Source organism: Stomoxys calcitrans, chromosome 3 (genome assembly GCF_963082655.1).
Source record: "Stomoxys calcitrans chromosome 3, idStoCalc2.1, whole genome shotgun sequence".
NCBI lineage: Eukaryota > Metazoa > Arthropoda > Insecta > Diptera > Muscidae > Stomoxys > Stomoxys calcitrans.
The window spans coordinates 185,143,151-185,162,211 of NC_081554.1; the positions used below are offsets into that span (position 1 = coordinate 185,143,151).

Below are 19,061 nucleotides of genomic sequence, written 5' to 3' on the forward strand. Positions count from 1 at the left end.
CTTTTTCAATGACTAGGATTCTGAATCAACAATTATACCAAGACTCATGCCATTTAAGTTATCGCTTTCAATTCCCTTTCAGATAGTCCAACTTTCTCTACTAAAGTAAAATTTCCTTTTTTTTCCAATACAGGAGGTGGCAGCCATATTTGCAAATGACCAGTTTAAACTTCATATTCAGCCAAATTTCAAAAAAAAAAAACGTATTAAAATTTCATTTTTAAGGATATTTTTTTAGTATTTCCTGAAATTTATTTTCGTTAATATTTGCCCAATTTTCATATATTTTTGTTTGTCATTAAAAATTACGCACACATAAAGTCAATGAAATCGTTTTACTGTCTGTCCATCATACTGACTAAAGCTATTCAAATTTAACTACACCAGAAAACAATTAAAATATTTCCTCATCTTATATTATTGCTCTCGTTTTAGAAGAGGGTTTATGAGGGTTTGTTGTCCTTGCCATATGCCAATCGAACATATTTAGTGAAATGAAGCACATTTTAATTAAAGTTATTACCATTTATGGCAAATATTTATGAGAATCTTGTTTCCCATCATGAGCATCAAAGACATATTTCTCATACTTCCGTCATACATCCGCAGTCAAAGCAACAGAAATGTTAGTAATGGGATGGGGCCCTATTTGAACTGAAAGTCAAAACGAGACGCTTCGTGCAAAATTTCACCCAAATCGGGTAAGAATTGTTAAAAAATTTTGACAATACTTTGCACATTTGCACAAATTTAAGCCAAATTGAATGAAAAGTGGGGCTTCTAAGGACGGTTGAATTCAATTCCGGGGAACGGTGTATATAGGGGCTATATCTGTTTATAGACCAATTTCGATAAAACTTGGCATGGATGTTGAAAGTCATAACACAAATCTTTGTTTCAAATTTTAGCCAAATCGCATGAAAAGTGAGGCTCCTAAGGGCTCAAGAAGTCCAATCGAGGGATCGGTTTATATGGGGGGCCAAATTGAAGAAGGATGTTGACGGTTCTAACACAACTGACTGATCCAAATTTCGGTGACATCGGACAATAAATGGGCCTTTTATGGGCCCAAGACCTTAAATCGAGTAATCGGTCTACATGGTAGCTATGTCCAAATCTGGACCGATCTGGGTCAAATAAAACAAGGATGTGAAAGGCCCTAATGCAACTTTCTGTCTTAAATTTCGGCGAAATCGGACAATAAATGCGCCTTTTATAGGGCCAAGACTTTAAATCGAGAGATCGGTCTATATGACAGCTATAACCAAATCTAAGCCGATCTGAGCCAAATTGAAGAAAGCTTTCGAAAGGCCTAACATAACTCACTGCCCCAAATTTCGGCAAAATCGGACAATAAATGCGCCTTTTATGGGCCCAAGACCTCAAATCGAGTGATCGGTCTACATGGTAGCTATGTCCAAATCTGGACCGATCTGGGTCAAATTTAACAAGGATGTCAATCGCCCTAATGCAGCTTTCTGTCTTAAATTTCGGCGAAATCGGACAATAAATACGCCTTTTATCGGGCCATGACTTTAAATCGAGAGATCGGTCTATATGGCAGCTATAACCAAATCTAAGCCGATCTAAGCGAAATTGAGGAAGGATATCAAAGGCCCTAACACAACTCACTGTCCCAAATTTCGGCGACATCCGAAAATAAATGCGCCTTTTATGGGCCCAAGACCTCAAATCGAGTGACCGGTCTACATGGTAGGTATGGCCAAATCTGGACCGATCTGGGTCAAATTTAACAAGGATGTCAATCGCCCTAATGCAACTTTCTGTCTTAAATTTCGGCGAAATCGGACAATAAATACGCCTTTTATCGGGCCAAGACTTTAAATCGAGAGATCGGTCTATATGGCAGCTATAACCAAATCTAAGCCGATCTAAGCGAAATTGAGGAAGGATATCGAAGGCCCTAACACAACTCGCTGTCCCAAATTTCGGCGACATCCGAAAATAAATGCGCCTTTTATGAGCCCAAACATTAAAATGAGAGATCGGCCTATATGGCAGCTATATCCAAATCTGGACCGATCTGGGCCAAATTGAAGACCTGTGTCGAAGGGCCCAACACAACTCCCTGTTCCAAATTTCGGCGAAATCGGACATTAAACTCTAGTTTTGTCGGACAAAAACCTTAAATCAAGAGATGGGTCTATATGGCAGCTTTTTCGAAATCTGGACCGATCTGGGCCAAATTTCAGAACCATATCGGAGGCCCTTACACAACTCTTTGTTCCAAATTTCGGCGAAATCGGACAATAAATGCTAGTTTTATAGGACAAAAACCTTAAATCGAGAGATCGGTCTATATGACAGCTATAGCCAAATTTAAACCGATCTGGTCAATATTTAAGAAGGGTGTCAAAGGCCATAACACAACTAACTGTCCCCAATTTCGGCAAAATCGAACAATAAATGCACCTTTCATGGGCCTAAGACCTTAAATCGAGAGATAAGTCTATATGGCAGCTATATTAAAATCTGGACCGATCTGGGCTAATTTGACGTAGGATATCGAAGGGCCTAACACAACCCACAGTCCCAAATTTTTGTCAAATTCGGTCAATAAATGCTTCTTTTATAGGACAAAAACCTTAAATCCAGAGACCGGTCTATATAACATCTTTTGGTTGCCCAAAAAGTAATTGCGGATTTTTTAAAAGAAAGTAAATGCATTTTTAATAAAACTTATAATGAACTTTAATCAAATATACTTTTTTACACTTTTTTTCTAAAGCAAGCTAAAAGTAACAGCTGATAACTGACAGAAGAAAGAATGCAATTACAGAGTCACAAGCTGTGAACAAATTTGTCAACGCCGACTATATGAAAAATCCGCAACTACTTTTTGGGCAACCCAATATATCCAAATCTAGACCTATCGAGGCCAAATAGAAGAAATATGTCGAAGGGTCTCACACAACTATCTGTCCCAAATTTCTTCAAAATCGGACAATAAATGCGCCTTTTGTGGGCCCAATACCTTAAATCGAAAGATGGGTCTATATGGCAGCCATAGCCAAATCTGAACCGATCTGGTCGAAATAGAAGAGGGATGTCCAGTGGTCTAACGCAGCTCACTGTCCTAAATTTCAGCAAAATCGGAGAGTAAATGTGGTTTTTATGGGCCTAAGACCTTAAATCGGCGGGTTGGTCTATATGCGCCCTCTATAGGCGCATTGTATCTCGAAGCATACATTCAGTGTCGGATGGTCATTGTTATTAAATTTTGCAAAAAATTTACTTTGCTGAAAATTAAATATCGATAGTGTCGACAGTGCCATTGATATTTTGCTAGCTCTATTTCGCGGACCGGCAGACAGAAGGACGGACATAGCTAAGTCGTCTTAGCCAGATTAATATTTCATTGTAATTTAGAATTTAGGATTTTTGTTTGTGATGAAGTCAAAACTGGGATTGTTACTCCTCCAGTGGCTCAAGAAGTCGTTTCGTGGGATTTACTGTTATGGGGGCAGTGTCCATTGAGGATCTGATCGGAGCTATAATTGCCTTTAATATAGGAGGTTATAATTGTTATCTACATATTCAACTTCAGTCGAATGGGACAAAAATTGAGACTTAAGGGCTTAAGATGTAAAAAAGAGGTATTGCTTTAAATGAAAGCTATTCCAGTTTAATCTTCCTTCCTCCCATTAATGGTAAGTTTCGGTGAATTTTTTTTTTCGTTTTCTCTAGAGAAGACAAGGTTTGATTATCATGCAAGTCATACTACTTATTGGGTTGCCCAAAAAGTAATTGCGGATTTTCATATAGTCGGCGTTGACAAATTTTTTCACAGCTTGCTACTCTGTAATTGCATTCTTTCTTCTGTCAGTTATGAGCTGTTACTTTTAGCTTGCTTTAGAAAAAAAGTGCAAAACAAGTATATTTGATTAAAGTTCATTCTAAGTTTTAATAAAAATGCATTTACTTTCTTTTAAAAAATCCGCAATTACTTTTTGGGCAACCCAATAGAATAACTGCAATACATTTCGATAGCAAAAGCCCCCTTCATTGAGGCCTACTGCCTTTCACCTCTTTAAGAGTGTTCTTTTTCATCTCCACACATAAAATCTCACTCACTAAGCAACATAGACACCAACACTCATACTGGTTCACTCATAGATAACTAAAACCCAAATAGGCCATCATCTCCGTCAAAAATGTTTATGGTTGTCATAAACAAATTTGACTTATGAGCTTCGTAGACATGACCGAGTGTAGTTTTGGCAAGTTGATGCCACTTCATGGCAAAGGACCTTCCAAAAGATGTAGACGAGGACGAGAAGTCAGCCAAAGGGGAATATCGTACAGAGTGTCAGAGCATTAATTGTAGTGTAGAGACTTCATGGGAATCTGCAAGTGGTTATTTGTGTGTGTGTGTGTGGGTGTGTGAGCGAGTGTTAATGTATGATTGTAGGAACTAAAATTTGCTATTGTGTTAATTTCATAAATTGTTAATTGGGCAAATTGCAAATAACAAGCATAGGCTATGATGACCTTTACAGCAGAGGGCAAATTTGAAAATTACCATATGGCTACAACTTAAATAACAATTTTAACAAGTAAAAGCGTGCTAAGTTCGGCCGGGCCGAATCTTATATACCCTCCACCATGGTTCGCATTTGTCGAGTTCTTTTCGCGTCATCTCTTCTTAGGCAAAAAAAGGATATTAGAAAAGACTTGTTCTGCTATTGGAGCGATATCAAGATATGGTCCGGTTTGGACCTCAATTAAATTATATGTTGGAGATCTGTGTAAAATGTCAGCCAATTCGAATAAGAATTGCGCCCTTTAGGGGCTCAAGAAGTCAAATAGAGAGATCGATTTATATGGGAGCTGTATCAGGCAATAGTCCGATTCAGACCATAATAAACACGTATGTTGATGATCATGAAAGGATCCGTAGTACAAAATTTCAGGCATATCGGATAAGAATTGCTACCTCTAGATGCTCAAGAAGTCAAAATCCCATATCGGTTTATATGGCAGCTATATCAGGTTATGGACCGATTTGAACCTAATTAAGCACAGTTGTTGGTAGTCATAGCGAAACACATCGTGCAAAATTTCATTCCAATCGGATAAGAATTGCGCCCTCTAGAGGCTCAAGAAGTCAAGACCCACGATCGGTTTATATGGAAGCTATATCAGGTTATGGACCGATTTGAACCTAATTAAGTATAGTTGTTGGAAGTCATAGCGAAACACGTCGTGCAAAATTTCATTCCAATCGGATAAGAATTGCGCCCTCTAGAGGCCCAAGAAGTCAAGACCCCAGATTGGATTATATGACAGCTATATCAGGTTATGGACCCAATTGAACCATACTTGGCACAGTTGTTGGAAGTCAAAGTAAAACACGTCGTGCAAAATTTCATTCCAATCGGATAAGAATTGCGCACTCTAGAGGCTCAAGAAGTCAAGACCCAAGATCGGTTTATATGGCAGCTATATCAAAACATGGACTGATATAGCCCATTTACAATACCAACCGACCTACACTAATAAGAACTATTTGTGCAAAATTTCAAGCTGCTAGCTTTACTCCTGCGAAAGTTAGTGTGCTTTCGACAGACAGACGGACGGACATGGCTAGATCGACATAATATGGGTTGCCCAAAAAGTAATTGCGGATTTTTTAAAAGAAAGTTAATGCATTTTTAATAAAACTTAGAATGAACTTTAATCAAATATACTTTTTTTACACTTTTTTTCTAAAGCAAGCTAAAAGTAACAGCTGATAACTGACAGAAGAAAGAATGCAATTACAGAGTCACAAGCTGTGAAAAAATTTGTCAACACCGACTATATGAAAAATCCGCATTTACTTTTTGGGCAACCCAAGAATATTTTTACCTTATGGGGTCTCAGACGAATATTTCGAGTAGTTACAAACAGAATAACGAAATTAGTATACCCCCCTTTAATTTCGTAAGCAATTTCGAGTGGCTTCGTTTGGTTGACGCAGTGGTGTCACTCCACATAGCTACATCACATAGTTGATCGTTCGGTTTTTACTGTCTCTCATTATTTTACTTTACTTCAATAGGAAATGACATAACATTTGTCCCATTAGCCAAACTTAGAATCGATTTCGATCTTCTGCGCTCCTTCTGCAATCACATCTGACACAATTTTCACTGGCTTAGCAACACTAGTAAAGTTTCTTGCACTCACTATACATTTCATGTTCTTCTGAGGATAGGATAATCCACAGGCCAACTCGGGCTTTAAATGGTTGTTGGATTAGTAGAAGGAGCAAAAGGGGGTAAACTTGCTGGCCACTATGCCATCATCCCAATTATAAAAGTGAAAGTGAAAAGTAACATCTTTTTCATCTGTTTGGCTTTTAACGGCCGGTCATGCGAGTCAATTTTTTGTTTCATTGTCTTTCAAGTCGAGCTTAATGACCAAGCGAATGCAATATCCAAAGGAGAGATTGATAATTGAACAAAAGAAATTGCCAGTTCCTTAGACAAGGCAAGACACATGTCACACTACTGGTGGACGCGTTTTGATAATTGGGTTTCCTTATCTCATCGGCACCATCGTGAACTATGTCCGTCCGTCTGAACGGCCTACAGTTCACAGCCTGTGAGCTCGTAGTCCTGTGTCCCGTTATAATACCAAAACCTATACTGACCTCTTTCTTACTTCCTTTCAGGAATATCCTCGTCTTCTCACAATCCGGATCACCTAATAGGATTTTCGCTGTTCCACAGAGTTACATGCGTTTGTCGCCCACCTCCTTAACTCGGACTGTGTAAACCCGAAAGGCTTCGGTATAACCAAGTTTATTGACAGCAGTCCTCTGGCTTTCACCGCGAAATCGTCTGCCTTTTCATTTCCCCTTTCCCCTTGGCCCGGCACCAAAAACATGCGGATTTTGCCATCCTCAGAGAAGGCGTTGATCTCCTTCTTACACTGCAACACTGTTCGTTACCTTACCCTCCCGATTGCTATTGCCCTTATGGCAATTTTATTGTCGGTAAAGGAGGAGGAGGCCACCGTAGCGCAGAGGTTAGCATGTCCGCCTATGACGCTGGACGCCTGGGTTCGAATACCGGCGAGACCAGCAGAAAAAAAAATTTAGGTTGCTGTTTTCCCCTCCTAATGCTGGCAATATTTGTGAGTTACTATGCCACCGTAGCGCAGAGGTTAGCATCTTCGCCTATGACGCTGAACGCCTGGGTTCGAAACCTGGCGAGACCATCAGGAAAAAAATTTTCAAGGTGGCTTTCCCCTCCTAATGCTGGCAACATTTGTAAGGTACTATGCCATGTAAAGCTTCTCTCCAAAGAGGTGTCGCATTGCAGCACGCCATTCGGACTCGGCTACAAAAAGGAGGCCCCTTATCATTAAGCATAAACTTGAATCGGACTGCACTCATTGATGTGTGAGAAGTTTGCCCCTGTTCCTTAGTGGAAAATTTGCATTTGCAAAGATGTTCACACTAGACATCCTCTCGTTAGCACCACACCACCTCACGTATTCCATGATCGCCCGAATCTCCACCTGCAGGACCGTATTATGGCCAGGCAGTCTCAAACAGATCTCAGTCCCTGAGTTCTCAACGTAAACCCCCAAGCCCTCTTTGTCCTCTAGCTTTGATCCGTACGTGATTGCACTACTAGAATTCCGTCAATTCAAGACTGTGCCGATGACACAGTGCCTCGCACACGACTTCAAGGCCTCGATTATACCGCAATGGTATGAGCTGCTCCCATCTTTAATCCATTCTCTCATCGCCTTAAGTCCAATAGCCGCAGTGGCTGCTTCATATTGAATTTGTATGTCAATGGGTCGGATATCTAGAATAGTCTCCGGTGCCCTAGTGGGCGTGGTCCTCATCGCCCCACCTATGTCAAGATAACATGTTCTCTGAACCTTTTATATGGTCCTTATGTTGCACTTTTTCAACAAAGCAGTCCATCAAACTACTGAGGCGGAAGTAGTTTGGTGGCTCCTATAGAGCCAGTGGACTATCCTTGTATTCAGCCCCATTTCGAGCCGTTTACATAGTGCCCAACATCTGTGAGCCTTCTCAGTACGCTCCTGAATGTGACACTTGCAATTTAGTTTACTGTCCAAGATCACTTCTAAGTATTTGACCTTGTCAGATATCGAAATCGTTTCGTTGAGGAAAAGTGGTGCATTAAATGGGCCCACCCTCGTCTTTCTCATGAACAGGCATTTTTCAGTCTTCTCTGGGTTAACATTGAGACCTCTGGGTCTAGCCCAGTCATATGTCATATGCAAGATCCTTCCGGCCCTTCTGCAGAGCTGGTTTGGATCCTTACCCCTAAAAAGTATTTTAACATCGTCTGCGTAGCAGACGGGTTCAAATCCCACCTCAGTCAGCATCCGTAATAGGTCATTTATGGTGGTCACCCATAGGAGTGGCTATAAAATGCCCCTGTGGCGTGTCTTGTGCCACTTTCTCCGTTATTTTTAAGCCATGGGTCAATTTCCGATTGTCGTAAAAATCTAAGACGATTTAGCGATAGCCGTGTGTCTGTCCGTCTTTCCGACTGTCCGTCCGTCTGTTGTAATCACTCTACAGGCTTTAAAAATTGAGATATTGAACTGAAATTTGGCGCAGATACGTCTTTTTGATGCACGTTAGTTAAGTTCTTGATCGGGCCAAATCGGACCATATTTGGATATAGCTGCTATATAGACCGATTTTCCGATAAAGGGTCTAATACCCATAAAAATTTATTTTTTCATCCGATTTTACTGAAATTTAAAACAGCGAGTAGTTTAAGGCTTCCCGACAACTGACCCAAATAGGGTTCAGATCGGACTATATTTAGATATAGCTGCCATATAGACCGATCTCCCGATAAAGGGTCTGAAGGCCATAAAAGCTTTATTTTTTATCCGATTTCGCTGAAATTTGCAACTGTGAGTTATTTTAATCCTCCCGGCATCCGACTGGGTAGTTTTAGGTCTCCCGACGTCCGTCCCAAATATGGTTTAGATCGGAAAATATTTAGATATAGCTTCCATACAGAGCTATCAGCCGATAAAGGGTCTAAAGCCCATAAAAGCTTTTTTTTAACCGATTTCGCTGAAATTTGAAATACAAAATTAAACAATGAGTGCAGAATTTGGGTGCATAAGTTATCCGATATTCACCAGATTGTGGCGAAAGGGGGTTTACATATACACCCGAGGTGGTGGGTATCCAAAGTTCGGCCCGGCCCAACTTAATGCCTTTTTACTATTTTTTTTCTACAGACGGGCAGTCGAAAAGCTAAAAATCCCAAAAATCTATCTTCTAATGTGTTTTAATGATAGTCTTATATATATTTGTTAGTAAGATAGTGCTCTCGAGAGACGGAACAGCAAAAGGACAATCGAAACACTGGCAGGCGGACAGCCATAAATATTGGGTTGCCCAAAAAGTAATTGCGGATTTTTCATATAGTCGGCGTTGACAAATTTTTCACAGCATGTGACTTTGTAATTGCATTCTTTCTTCTGTCAGTTATCAGCTGATACTTTTAGCTTGCTTTAGAAAAAAATTGTAAAAAATGGTATATTTGATTCATTCTAAGTTTTATTAAAAATGCATTTACTTTCTTTTAAAAAATCCGCAATTACTTTTTGGGCAACCTACACATATACGGAGCCTAAAACCAATACTAATTTATTTTACAATTAAGCATATACAATTTTATATAACTCGCATTAAGTTAAATTATTAATTTTTTTTCTATTTTTCATTTAAGGGCAAGATTTAATAGTTTTTCATAATTTTAATTTTTGGTACCATAGTGCGTATGATTACTATTAATTTTTAAACATCCCCAGTAAAATGCTTGTATTTTCCTTAATATAGCAGATAATTGAAAAGTTCAAACTACATTCTTTTAAGAAGAGTCTTTGCTATATGAAAAAATTGTGAAGTATTGTATTTCCCCTAAACATTATAAGATTTTGTGCAAAAATTCCTGAAAATTCCATAAAAAATTTTAATTTTGAAATTTTTTAAATTTGTTTCTACTCTGTTTTCCCCTCCACTGTATGAGTTTATGAATTATTTTGCAATTGTTAACAATTATTAAATGAGTTGTTGCTTAAAGCATCTTGCAAACGAAGCATAACCCACAATGCCAACACCACAGATGTGGTAATAAATTGTTCAAATTTTACATGCAGAATTTCGAAATGATTAAAATTTAATTAGATCATGCTGTACTTGCAGTAAATGGTAAATAATGAGCAAATATTTAAAATTTTTAAACCAAAGGGGAAATTTATGAAAAATTTAAATAATGAAATTGTTATGCAAGAAATATGAATTTCCATTTTTGCTCTCCACGAATCTTTTGACTTTAACATATTTATGAACAATGCCTTGTATTTGTATAATCTTTCGGAAATTTTCTTGAATAAATTTTAAATTTAAATGCTGTTATTGCGCGTTTAAGGTTTTGCTATGAGAAATGTATGCCACCACCAAAGGCGTGCGTTGATTTTTAATGCCTTTGAAAATGGAGCAAATAAAAATGTATTCTTTGTGTGTAGCATTGAGACTTGAGACTTACCACAAAGTAATCTGATCATATACACACCACCAAGCTCATTTATAATTCTTTATATTGCCATTGTCTGGAATATTCCTTTCATGACAGCCCAGTCACTTCAAGTTGTAATTTTTGGCAGTCGTTTTTCTTTGATTGTCATTTAAGCCATAAAATTTAAGAATTTTTTTTAATTGCCATTTTTTGATGGGTGAAAGTTGAAACATATGTGAAATGTGCTTATTATTCTAATTGTTACAAATTTGAAGTAAAAAAGTATTTAGGAGCACAAGATATGGCCCTCCTTATACCCACTACCATAGGATGGGGGTATGCTAATCTAGTTATTCCATAAAGTATGGTTGCCCAAAAAGTAATTGCGGATTTTTCATATAGTCGGTGTTGAGAAATTTTTTCACAGCTTGTGACTCTGTAATTGCATTCTTTCTTATGTCAGTTATCAGCTGTTACTTTTAGTTTGCTTTAGAAAAAAAGTGTAAAAAAGTATATTTGATTAAAGTTCATTCTAAGATTTATTAAAAATGCATTTACTTTCTTTTAAAAAATCCGCAATTACTTTTTGGGCAACCCAATATATATATTCGTCTCGACATTCTGAGTCTATCTAGCCATGTCCGTCCGTTTGTCGAAATCAAACGCGTAAAGCTGGCCGCTTGAAATTTTGCAGAGTTACTTCACATTGAAGTAGGTCGTTGAGGAGTGCAAACTGGCCATATCGGTTCAGATTTAGATATAGCACCCATATAAACCGATCCCCCGATTTGACTTCTTCAGCCCTTGGAAGCCTCAATTTTTCTCCGATTTGGCTGAAATTGAGACTGCCAAGGGCTGAAGAAGTCAAATCGGGAGATCGGTTTATATGGGTGCTATATCTAAATCTGAACCGATATGGCCCGTTTGCACTCCTCAACGACCTACTTCAATATGAAGTAACTCTGCAAAATTTCAAGCGGCCAGCTTTACGCGGTTGACCGCTATCGTGATTTCGACAAACGGATGTACATTTGGAACAAAGACTTGCGTTAAGACTTTCAACATCCATGCCAAGTATGATGCGAATTGGCCTATAAAAAGATATTGCCCCTAATAAACTGATCCCCGGATTTGACTTCTTGAGCCCTTAGAAGCCCAAATGTTCACCTGATTTGGCTGAAATTTGGCCCAAAGCCCTATCCCATGCCTTACAAAACATTGCAACCCAACACGTTAATTTACCTCACATTTTTTCTTCTCTCATACAGCAGCAGTATCCCCCAATCCCCCCGAGCTCACAAATCCAATACTCCAAAAATGGTGTCATTTCGTATAACGTGCTTGCATCACATTGCACCCCTTACACGCACTCAGCAAGCACTGAACTGAGGAAATATTGCCGAAATTGTAAACGCCCTTTTCGACGTGGATATCGTTGTCATTGTCCACGCACAAACACACAACCAATTTAGTGGTGGCCCAGCAACGTGGCCAACATTTCCAATCTTACCACATACTTTATGGTTGGTCCAGGGCAAACACATCTCCCGCTCTTGCAGCATTGAACAACAAAAAAGCAAAAATTGTGACATTTTTTTGAAAAACCAAAATCTATATCATACGGGCATACTAGCACTTATTCATGCATGTGGGCCAGCTACGAGAAGATACAGACAATTGTGGTGTCATACGTGTGTGAGTGTGTGTGTAGCCCCAGGAGGCTTTGACCAAATGCCACAATTCCTACATATGCTTCACGTTGTAGTAGAGTTGAAAATTTATACAAGAATTCGAACACATAAACATGAATAAAAATTTGTGTAAGAGTGTGGGTGTATGCATAGGGAGCTTCAATATAGGGGAGCCCTAAGGTGTTTCGCTAGACAATGTGTGGGGAATAGACAATTTTTGAGAACTTTACATTATCTTAGAACTTAAAGTTCGTAAAGTGTCCTCCATTTTCAAGCATAATTTGATTAATCAATAAAATATTGGGTTGCCCAACAAGTAATTGCGGATTTTTTAAAAGAAAGTAAATGCATTTTTAATAAAACTTAGAATGAACTTTAATCAAATATACTTTTTTTACACTTTTTTTCTAAAGCAACTTTTTTTCTAAAGCAAGCTAAAAGTAACAGCTGATAACTGACAGAAGAAAGAATGCAATTACAGAGTCACAAGCTGTGAAAAAATTTGTCAACGCCGACTATATGAAAAATCCGCAATTACTTTTTGGGCAACCCAATATGACGTGCAAAATTTTGTAAAAATCGGAATAAAATTGTGGGAGCTGTCTCTAAATCTGATCCTATTTCTTTCAAAATCAATAGCGGTCGTCCTTGGAACAAAAAAGAGAGTTGTGCAAAATTTCATGATAATCGGACAATAAATGCGACCTCAATCTTGATTACACAAATACATGGACAGACCACCGAACCACTGTAGTGGTGTAGGGTATAAAAATCGTAAGAAAATATTTTTTTTTTGGAAAATTTAGAAAACCTTTAAATCGAAGATATTTTATCAAAAATTAAAAAAAAACTTGTTTGTCAAATTTTTTAGAAAATGTTTTCGAAATGTGAAATCCATCGAAAAAATGCCTCATTTTCGAGGAAATTTCTATTTTAAATTTATTCGAAATTTTATTTAAAAACAAGTAAAAGCATGCTAAGTTCGGCCAGCCCGAATCTCGGGAACCCACCACCATGGATTCTGCGAGAAATTAATACAAAATAAATTTAGTTCAAGGGCAGTATTTTATTCTACATACCAAACTTCTGTCAAACCAGCAAAAATTGAAACTTCTAGGAACCGAATATGGATGATCAAGAGACCGGTTTACAAGGGAGGTATATCAGGTTTTAGACTGATAATATTTGGCACAGTTATTGGAAGTCGTAACAGAACATCGCATGCAAAATTTCAGCCAAATTGGACAAAACTTGCGGCTTCTAAGGACTTAAGAAGTCAAATCGAGAGATCGGTTTATATGGGTGCTATATCAGGTTGCAGACCGATTTTGACCGTACTTGGCTCAGTTCTTATAAGTCGCAACAGAACGCTTTGTGTAAAATTACAGACAAATCGGACGGAATTTGCGGCTTCTAGGGGATCAAGAAGTCAAATCGGGAAATCGTTTAATATGGGAGCTATATCGAATCGAATCGTCGAGAAGATCCAGAATATATATACTTTATGGGGAATATTTCGAGGTGTTACAAACGGAATGACTTGGCTGGTATACCCCCATCCTTCGGTTGTGGGTATAAAAATCAAAAAAAAAATATTTTTGGGAAAATTTGATTTTTGAAAAAATATATCAAAAATTTTATAAAATTTCCATTCTATAGGATTATTTTAACACAATTTTATTATACCCTCCACCATAGGGTGGGGGTACTCTAATTTCATCATTCTGTTTGTAACTCCTCGAAATATTCGTCTAAGACCCCAAAAAGTATATAAACTCTTGATCGTCATGACATTTTAAGTCGATCTAGCCATGTCCGTCCGTCTGCCCGTCCGTCCGTCTGTCTGCCGAAAGCACTCAAACTTTTGAAGGAGTAAAGCTAGCCGCTTCAAATTTTGCACAAATACTTATAGTGTAGGTCAGTTGGGGTTGTATATAAGTTATGTCGGTCCATGTTTTGATATAGCTGCCATATAAACCGATCTTGGGTCTTGATTTATTGAGCATCTAGAGGGCGCAAGTCTTATGCGATTTTGCTGAGATTTTGCACGTGGTGTTTTTGTATCACTTCCAATAACTGTGCTTAGTATGATTAAAATCGGTTGGTAGCCTAATATAGCTGTCATATAAACCGATCTTGGGTCTTGACTTTTTGAGCCACTAGAGAGCGCAATTCTTTTCTGATTTGGGTGACATTTTGCATGAAGTTGTTTGCTATGTCTTCCAACAACTGCTAATCCTAAAACCTAATATAGCTGCCATATAAACCAATCTTCGATCTTGACATCTTGAGAATCTAGAGGGCGCAATTCTCATCCGATTTGGCTGAGATTGTGCACTTGATGCTTTGATATCACTTCTAACAGTTTTGCAAAGTTTGGTTCAAATTGGTTCATAACTTTATATAGCTAACATATATACCGATCTTGGGTCTGGACTTCTTTGGCCTATAGAGGGCGCAATTCTCATCCGATTTCGCTGAGATTTTACAAATGGTCTTTAGGTATCACTTCCAACAATTCTGCTATGTATTTTTCAAATCGGTTCATAACCTGATATAGCTCCCATATAAACCGATCTTGGGTCTGGAACTTATAGGCCTCTAGAGGGCGCAATTCTCATCCGATATGACTGAGATTTTGCAAATAGTCTTTCGGTATTACTTCCAACAGTATGTGCTATGTATTGTACAAATCGGTTCAAAACCTGGTTTAGCTTCCATATAAACCGATCTGGGGTCTTTACTTTTTTCGCCACTAGAGGGCGCAATTTTCATCCGATTTGTCTGAGATTTTGCAAATGGTCTTTAGGTATCACTTCCAATAATTGTGCTTTGTATTGCTCAAATCGGTTCATAACCTGATACAGCTGTCATATAAACCGATCTTGGGTCTGGATTTCTAGAACTTCTAGAGAGCGCAATTCTCATCCGATTTGGTTGACATTTTGCACGAAGTTGTTTGCTATGACTTCTAACAACTGTGCTAAGTATGGTTTAAATCGGTTCATAACCTGATATAGCTGCCATATACCGATCTTTGATCTTGACTTCTTCAGCATCTAGAGGGAGCAATTCTCATCCGATATGGCTGAGACCTTGCCCGTGTTTTATTTGCTTTATCTTCCAACAACTGTGCTAATTATGGTTCAAATCGCAACCATATAAACCGATCTAGGGTCTTGACTTCTTGAGCCACCAGAGGGCGCAATTCTCATCCGATTTGGATGAGATTTTGTGGAGTTTTGGTATCACTTTCAACAATTGTGCTAAGTATTGTTCAAATCGGTTCATAACCTGGTCGAGCTGCCATATAAACCGATCTTGGGTCTGGACTTCCTATGCCTCTAGAGGGCGCAATTCTTATTCGATTTGACTGAAAATTAGCATGAAATTTTTTGTAATGACTTCTAACAACTGCGATAAATATGGTTCAAATCGTTGCATAACCTGATATAGTTTTCATGTAAACCGATCTGTGATCATGCGCCCTCTAGAGGCGCAATTCTTATCTCATTTTTCTGAAATTTTGTACGACAGCTCTTCGATGACCTTCAACATGCGTGTCCAATATGGTCTTATCGATCTTTTGCCTGATACAACACCTCCTATATGAACCGATCTCCCGATTATGCTTCTTGAGCCCCTACACGGCACAATTCTTATCCGAATGGACTGAAATATTACCCAATGACTTCTGCTATGGTCTTCAAAACGTAAATCACTTATGGTACGAATCGGACTATAAGGTGATATATCTCGAGTACCTATCCATTATTCTTTATTTGCCTAATAAGAGATACCGCTCAAAAAACTCGACAAATGGGATGGATGATGGAGGGTATATAAGATTCGGCCCGGCCGAGCTTAGCACGCTCTTATTTGTCTTAAATAAACTTTTTTTCCACGTTTTTAATTTTTTTGAAAATTTTATCAAAATTTGATTTTCATAGAAAATTGCCAACTATGTTTAGATTCATAGATATTTTACTCAGCCTACTTATTTCGCTTTATTTCTCTATTGTTGGCTAACCATCTCAATATTTGACATATATCCCCTCCCCCCAGCCTTAAACCACATTGTGTGGTTAACACTTTGTTGTAAACCACAATGCGCAAACATTGTTTATAGAGAGCAAAGCTGAGGCTGTAGTACGACTGGTAAATGCATTATAAAAACACATTTCCGTTTTCCTGTTTTGTATAATTGCAGGGTGTTGTGGCGTTCAGCTCTCAGGGAGATCGTATTGCTTTAACACAAATTGAGCAAATGATTAATGGAAGATATGAGAAATTGGGTTACTACGATACCCAATTGGATAATTTGACATGGCTGAATGCGGAACGATGGATAGGAGGGAAGGTAAGAAAGAAAATAGTAAAAATAATAAAAATAAAAAAAGAAAAGAAATTACAATAAAAATAAAAAAAAAAAAAACAAAAACAAAATAAAATTTGGAATATTTTGCAAGATAACTGAAAACAAAATAAACTAAATTTACCATTAACATTCCATTAAGGAACAGGTGAAAAAATAAGGTGAAAAATTTCAAATTTTAAAAATATTGTTGGAAAAAAACTAAAATAAAAAAACAAAAATTTTATGCTCGCTTTAAAGCCTAGTACTGACCTCGAGTTTTCGCCCGAACAACTGTCAAAGCGCACTATAAAAAAAACTTTTGCGAAATGACTACGAAATTTTTCTTCTTTTTACGAAATGATTTCAAAATGTTGCTAGCAACATTGTTGCTAGCATTTTTCGCAGCAACATTTCACCTGTTTGCAATAAACTTTTAGTTCAAATAAGAAATGTTGTAATTTTTTATTTTGCTATGTGTTTGTAGAGATTTTATGTATAATGAAAGACACTGCACCCGCTTCAGTGCCCTTTTCAACTTAGACCCAACCGTGTAAATAGACGGCCCCGAGAAGTTCGGCACCCTCTTTGGGAATATAAACTTCAGGTCGTCATCGAAGAAAAATCCGTTCGGCACACAGTTCGTCGCTTTGCCAATGCCATGTAGTCATCCACACCATTAGCTCCCCGCAGAATAAACAAATGCCCGAAATTCGAAGAGCGCCCTGTACCCTCTCCTCTACGTACCACAAGTGCAAAGGTCTCAGATCAGGTATCACATTCAGTGGTCGCCATCGATATCAACACCGCCTTTATACCCTGTACCTTCTCCATCACCCTCTTCAGGGCCCGATGACATACCCAACACTCATAGGTGCATATCGGCCGAACTACAGCAGTGTACATCCAGTGGACCCTGGTCTAAGTCACCAACTTCTGCCCATAGAGTTTCGACATGAATAAAGAGAAATAAGCCCTTGTTGTACTCTGAACTCGCCATATGTCCTTCTTCTTTTGCTCAACACCAGCTGTGTCTTGCTGGTGTTAATGCCAAGCGCTAGACAGCTTCCTCAGAGCGCCTTGAAACAGATTCGAGGTGGTAGGGAGAAAGCAACTGGCAAGCCATATGACCATTACACCAGCATAGGTAATCAACTTCACCGTTTCCTCCTCGATGTACCAGAGAATCTCATTGAACCAACCAAGAGTTACAAGAGAGGTCGCAATCATCCACAATTGAACCCTCTGCCGGTGAGGCATTGATTATTCTGCCCTCCAGGATAGCATGACTTTAGTTAGCCAGAAGAGGGGGACTCTCATATCAACCAGGGAAGGGCGTATGAGCCCAAATTTTTTGGGGATCAAGTGAAAATTTTGCCCAACTAAGGAACAGGGGCAAACTTCTCACATATCAGTGAGTGCAGTCCGATTCAAGTTTAATCTCAATGATAAGGGGCCTCCTTTTTTTAGCCGAGTCCGAACGTCGTGCTGCAGTGCGACACCTCTATAGAGAGAAGTTTTACATGGCATAGTACCTCACAATTGTTGCCAGCATTAGGAGGGGAAAACCACCGCCGAAAATTTTTTCTGATGGTCTCGCCAGGATTCGAACCCAGGCGTTCAGTGTCATATGTTATCAACGTCCGTTCTATATCCAAGAAGGTCGCCAGTGAAGTGGGGTGTCTCCAAATTCCCCTCTATGTAACCCACCACGTTGTTGTTGTAGCCACATTTTCATTAGAAAGTAGCGCTCCTCGTCAAGCTAATATAGGTAAGCATCCTCGTTTCAGTCCATAGAACCGATGGCTGCGGGAACGTCATAGACATTAGTTATTTAAAGGTGCCATCGAGCATCATAGACACTCAATATTTAAGCAAGAACCGGTGCCCTTCGACCAGACGTTTTTCTCTTTGTTGAAATGACTCGTTGGCAATGTCTTCAATAAGTGGGGCATGGATTACTTTATAGAAAGCTGGCGAAGGGTAAAGAGCCACGAGGTCTTTTCTATGTCACGGCTTTGGTTAAATCCGTCGCAGTACATTCGATGAATACATTTTTGGTTTTTAGGGATATCTTGGAATGATCACCTTTAATGATAAGAGGTAAAGACAACACCACTCCATTGACGTCATAAATCACGGGATAGACCGGTGAGCCGGAATGCAATTGGGGTAGAACTGATTTGCCAGGCAGACACGGATGTCGAAAAGCCTATCGTACGTCACTATGTCAAATTTCAACGAAATCGGATTATACATTTGCCTTTTATGGGGCCAAGACTTTAAATCGAGAGATCGGTCTACATCCAAATCTGAACCGATCTGTGCCATGTTGCAGAAAGATGTCGAAGGGCTTAACACAAACACTAACACATAACACTATCCCAAATTTCGGCGACATCGGACAATAAATGCGCCTTTTATGGACCTAAGACCTTAAATCGGCGGATCGGTCAATATGGGAGCTATATCAAG

General features: G+C 38.8%; 1 protein-coding gene across 1 annotated transcript in view; it reads left to right on the top strand.

Annotated features, from left to right (window-relative positions):
* LOC106093690 (gamma-aminobutyric acid type B receptor subunit 1) overlaps nt 1-19,061 on the top strand; it is a 400,156-nt gene that overhangs the window by 322,018 nt on the left and 59,077 nt on the right. The window contains exon 8 of the mRNA XM_059366135.1: nt 16,443-16,592. Within this exon, the coding sequence (XP_059222118.1) occupies nt 16,443-16,592 (150 nt within the window). The remainder of the gene's footprint in view (nt 1-16,442; nt 16,593-19,061) is intronic.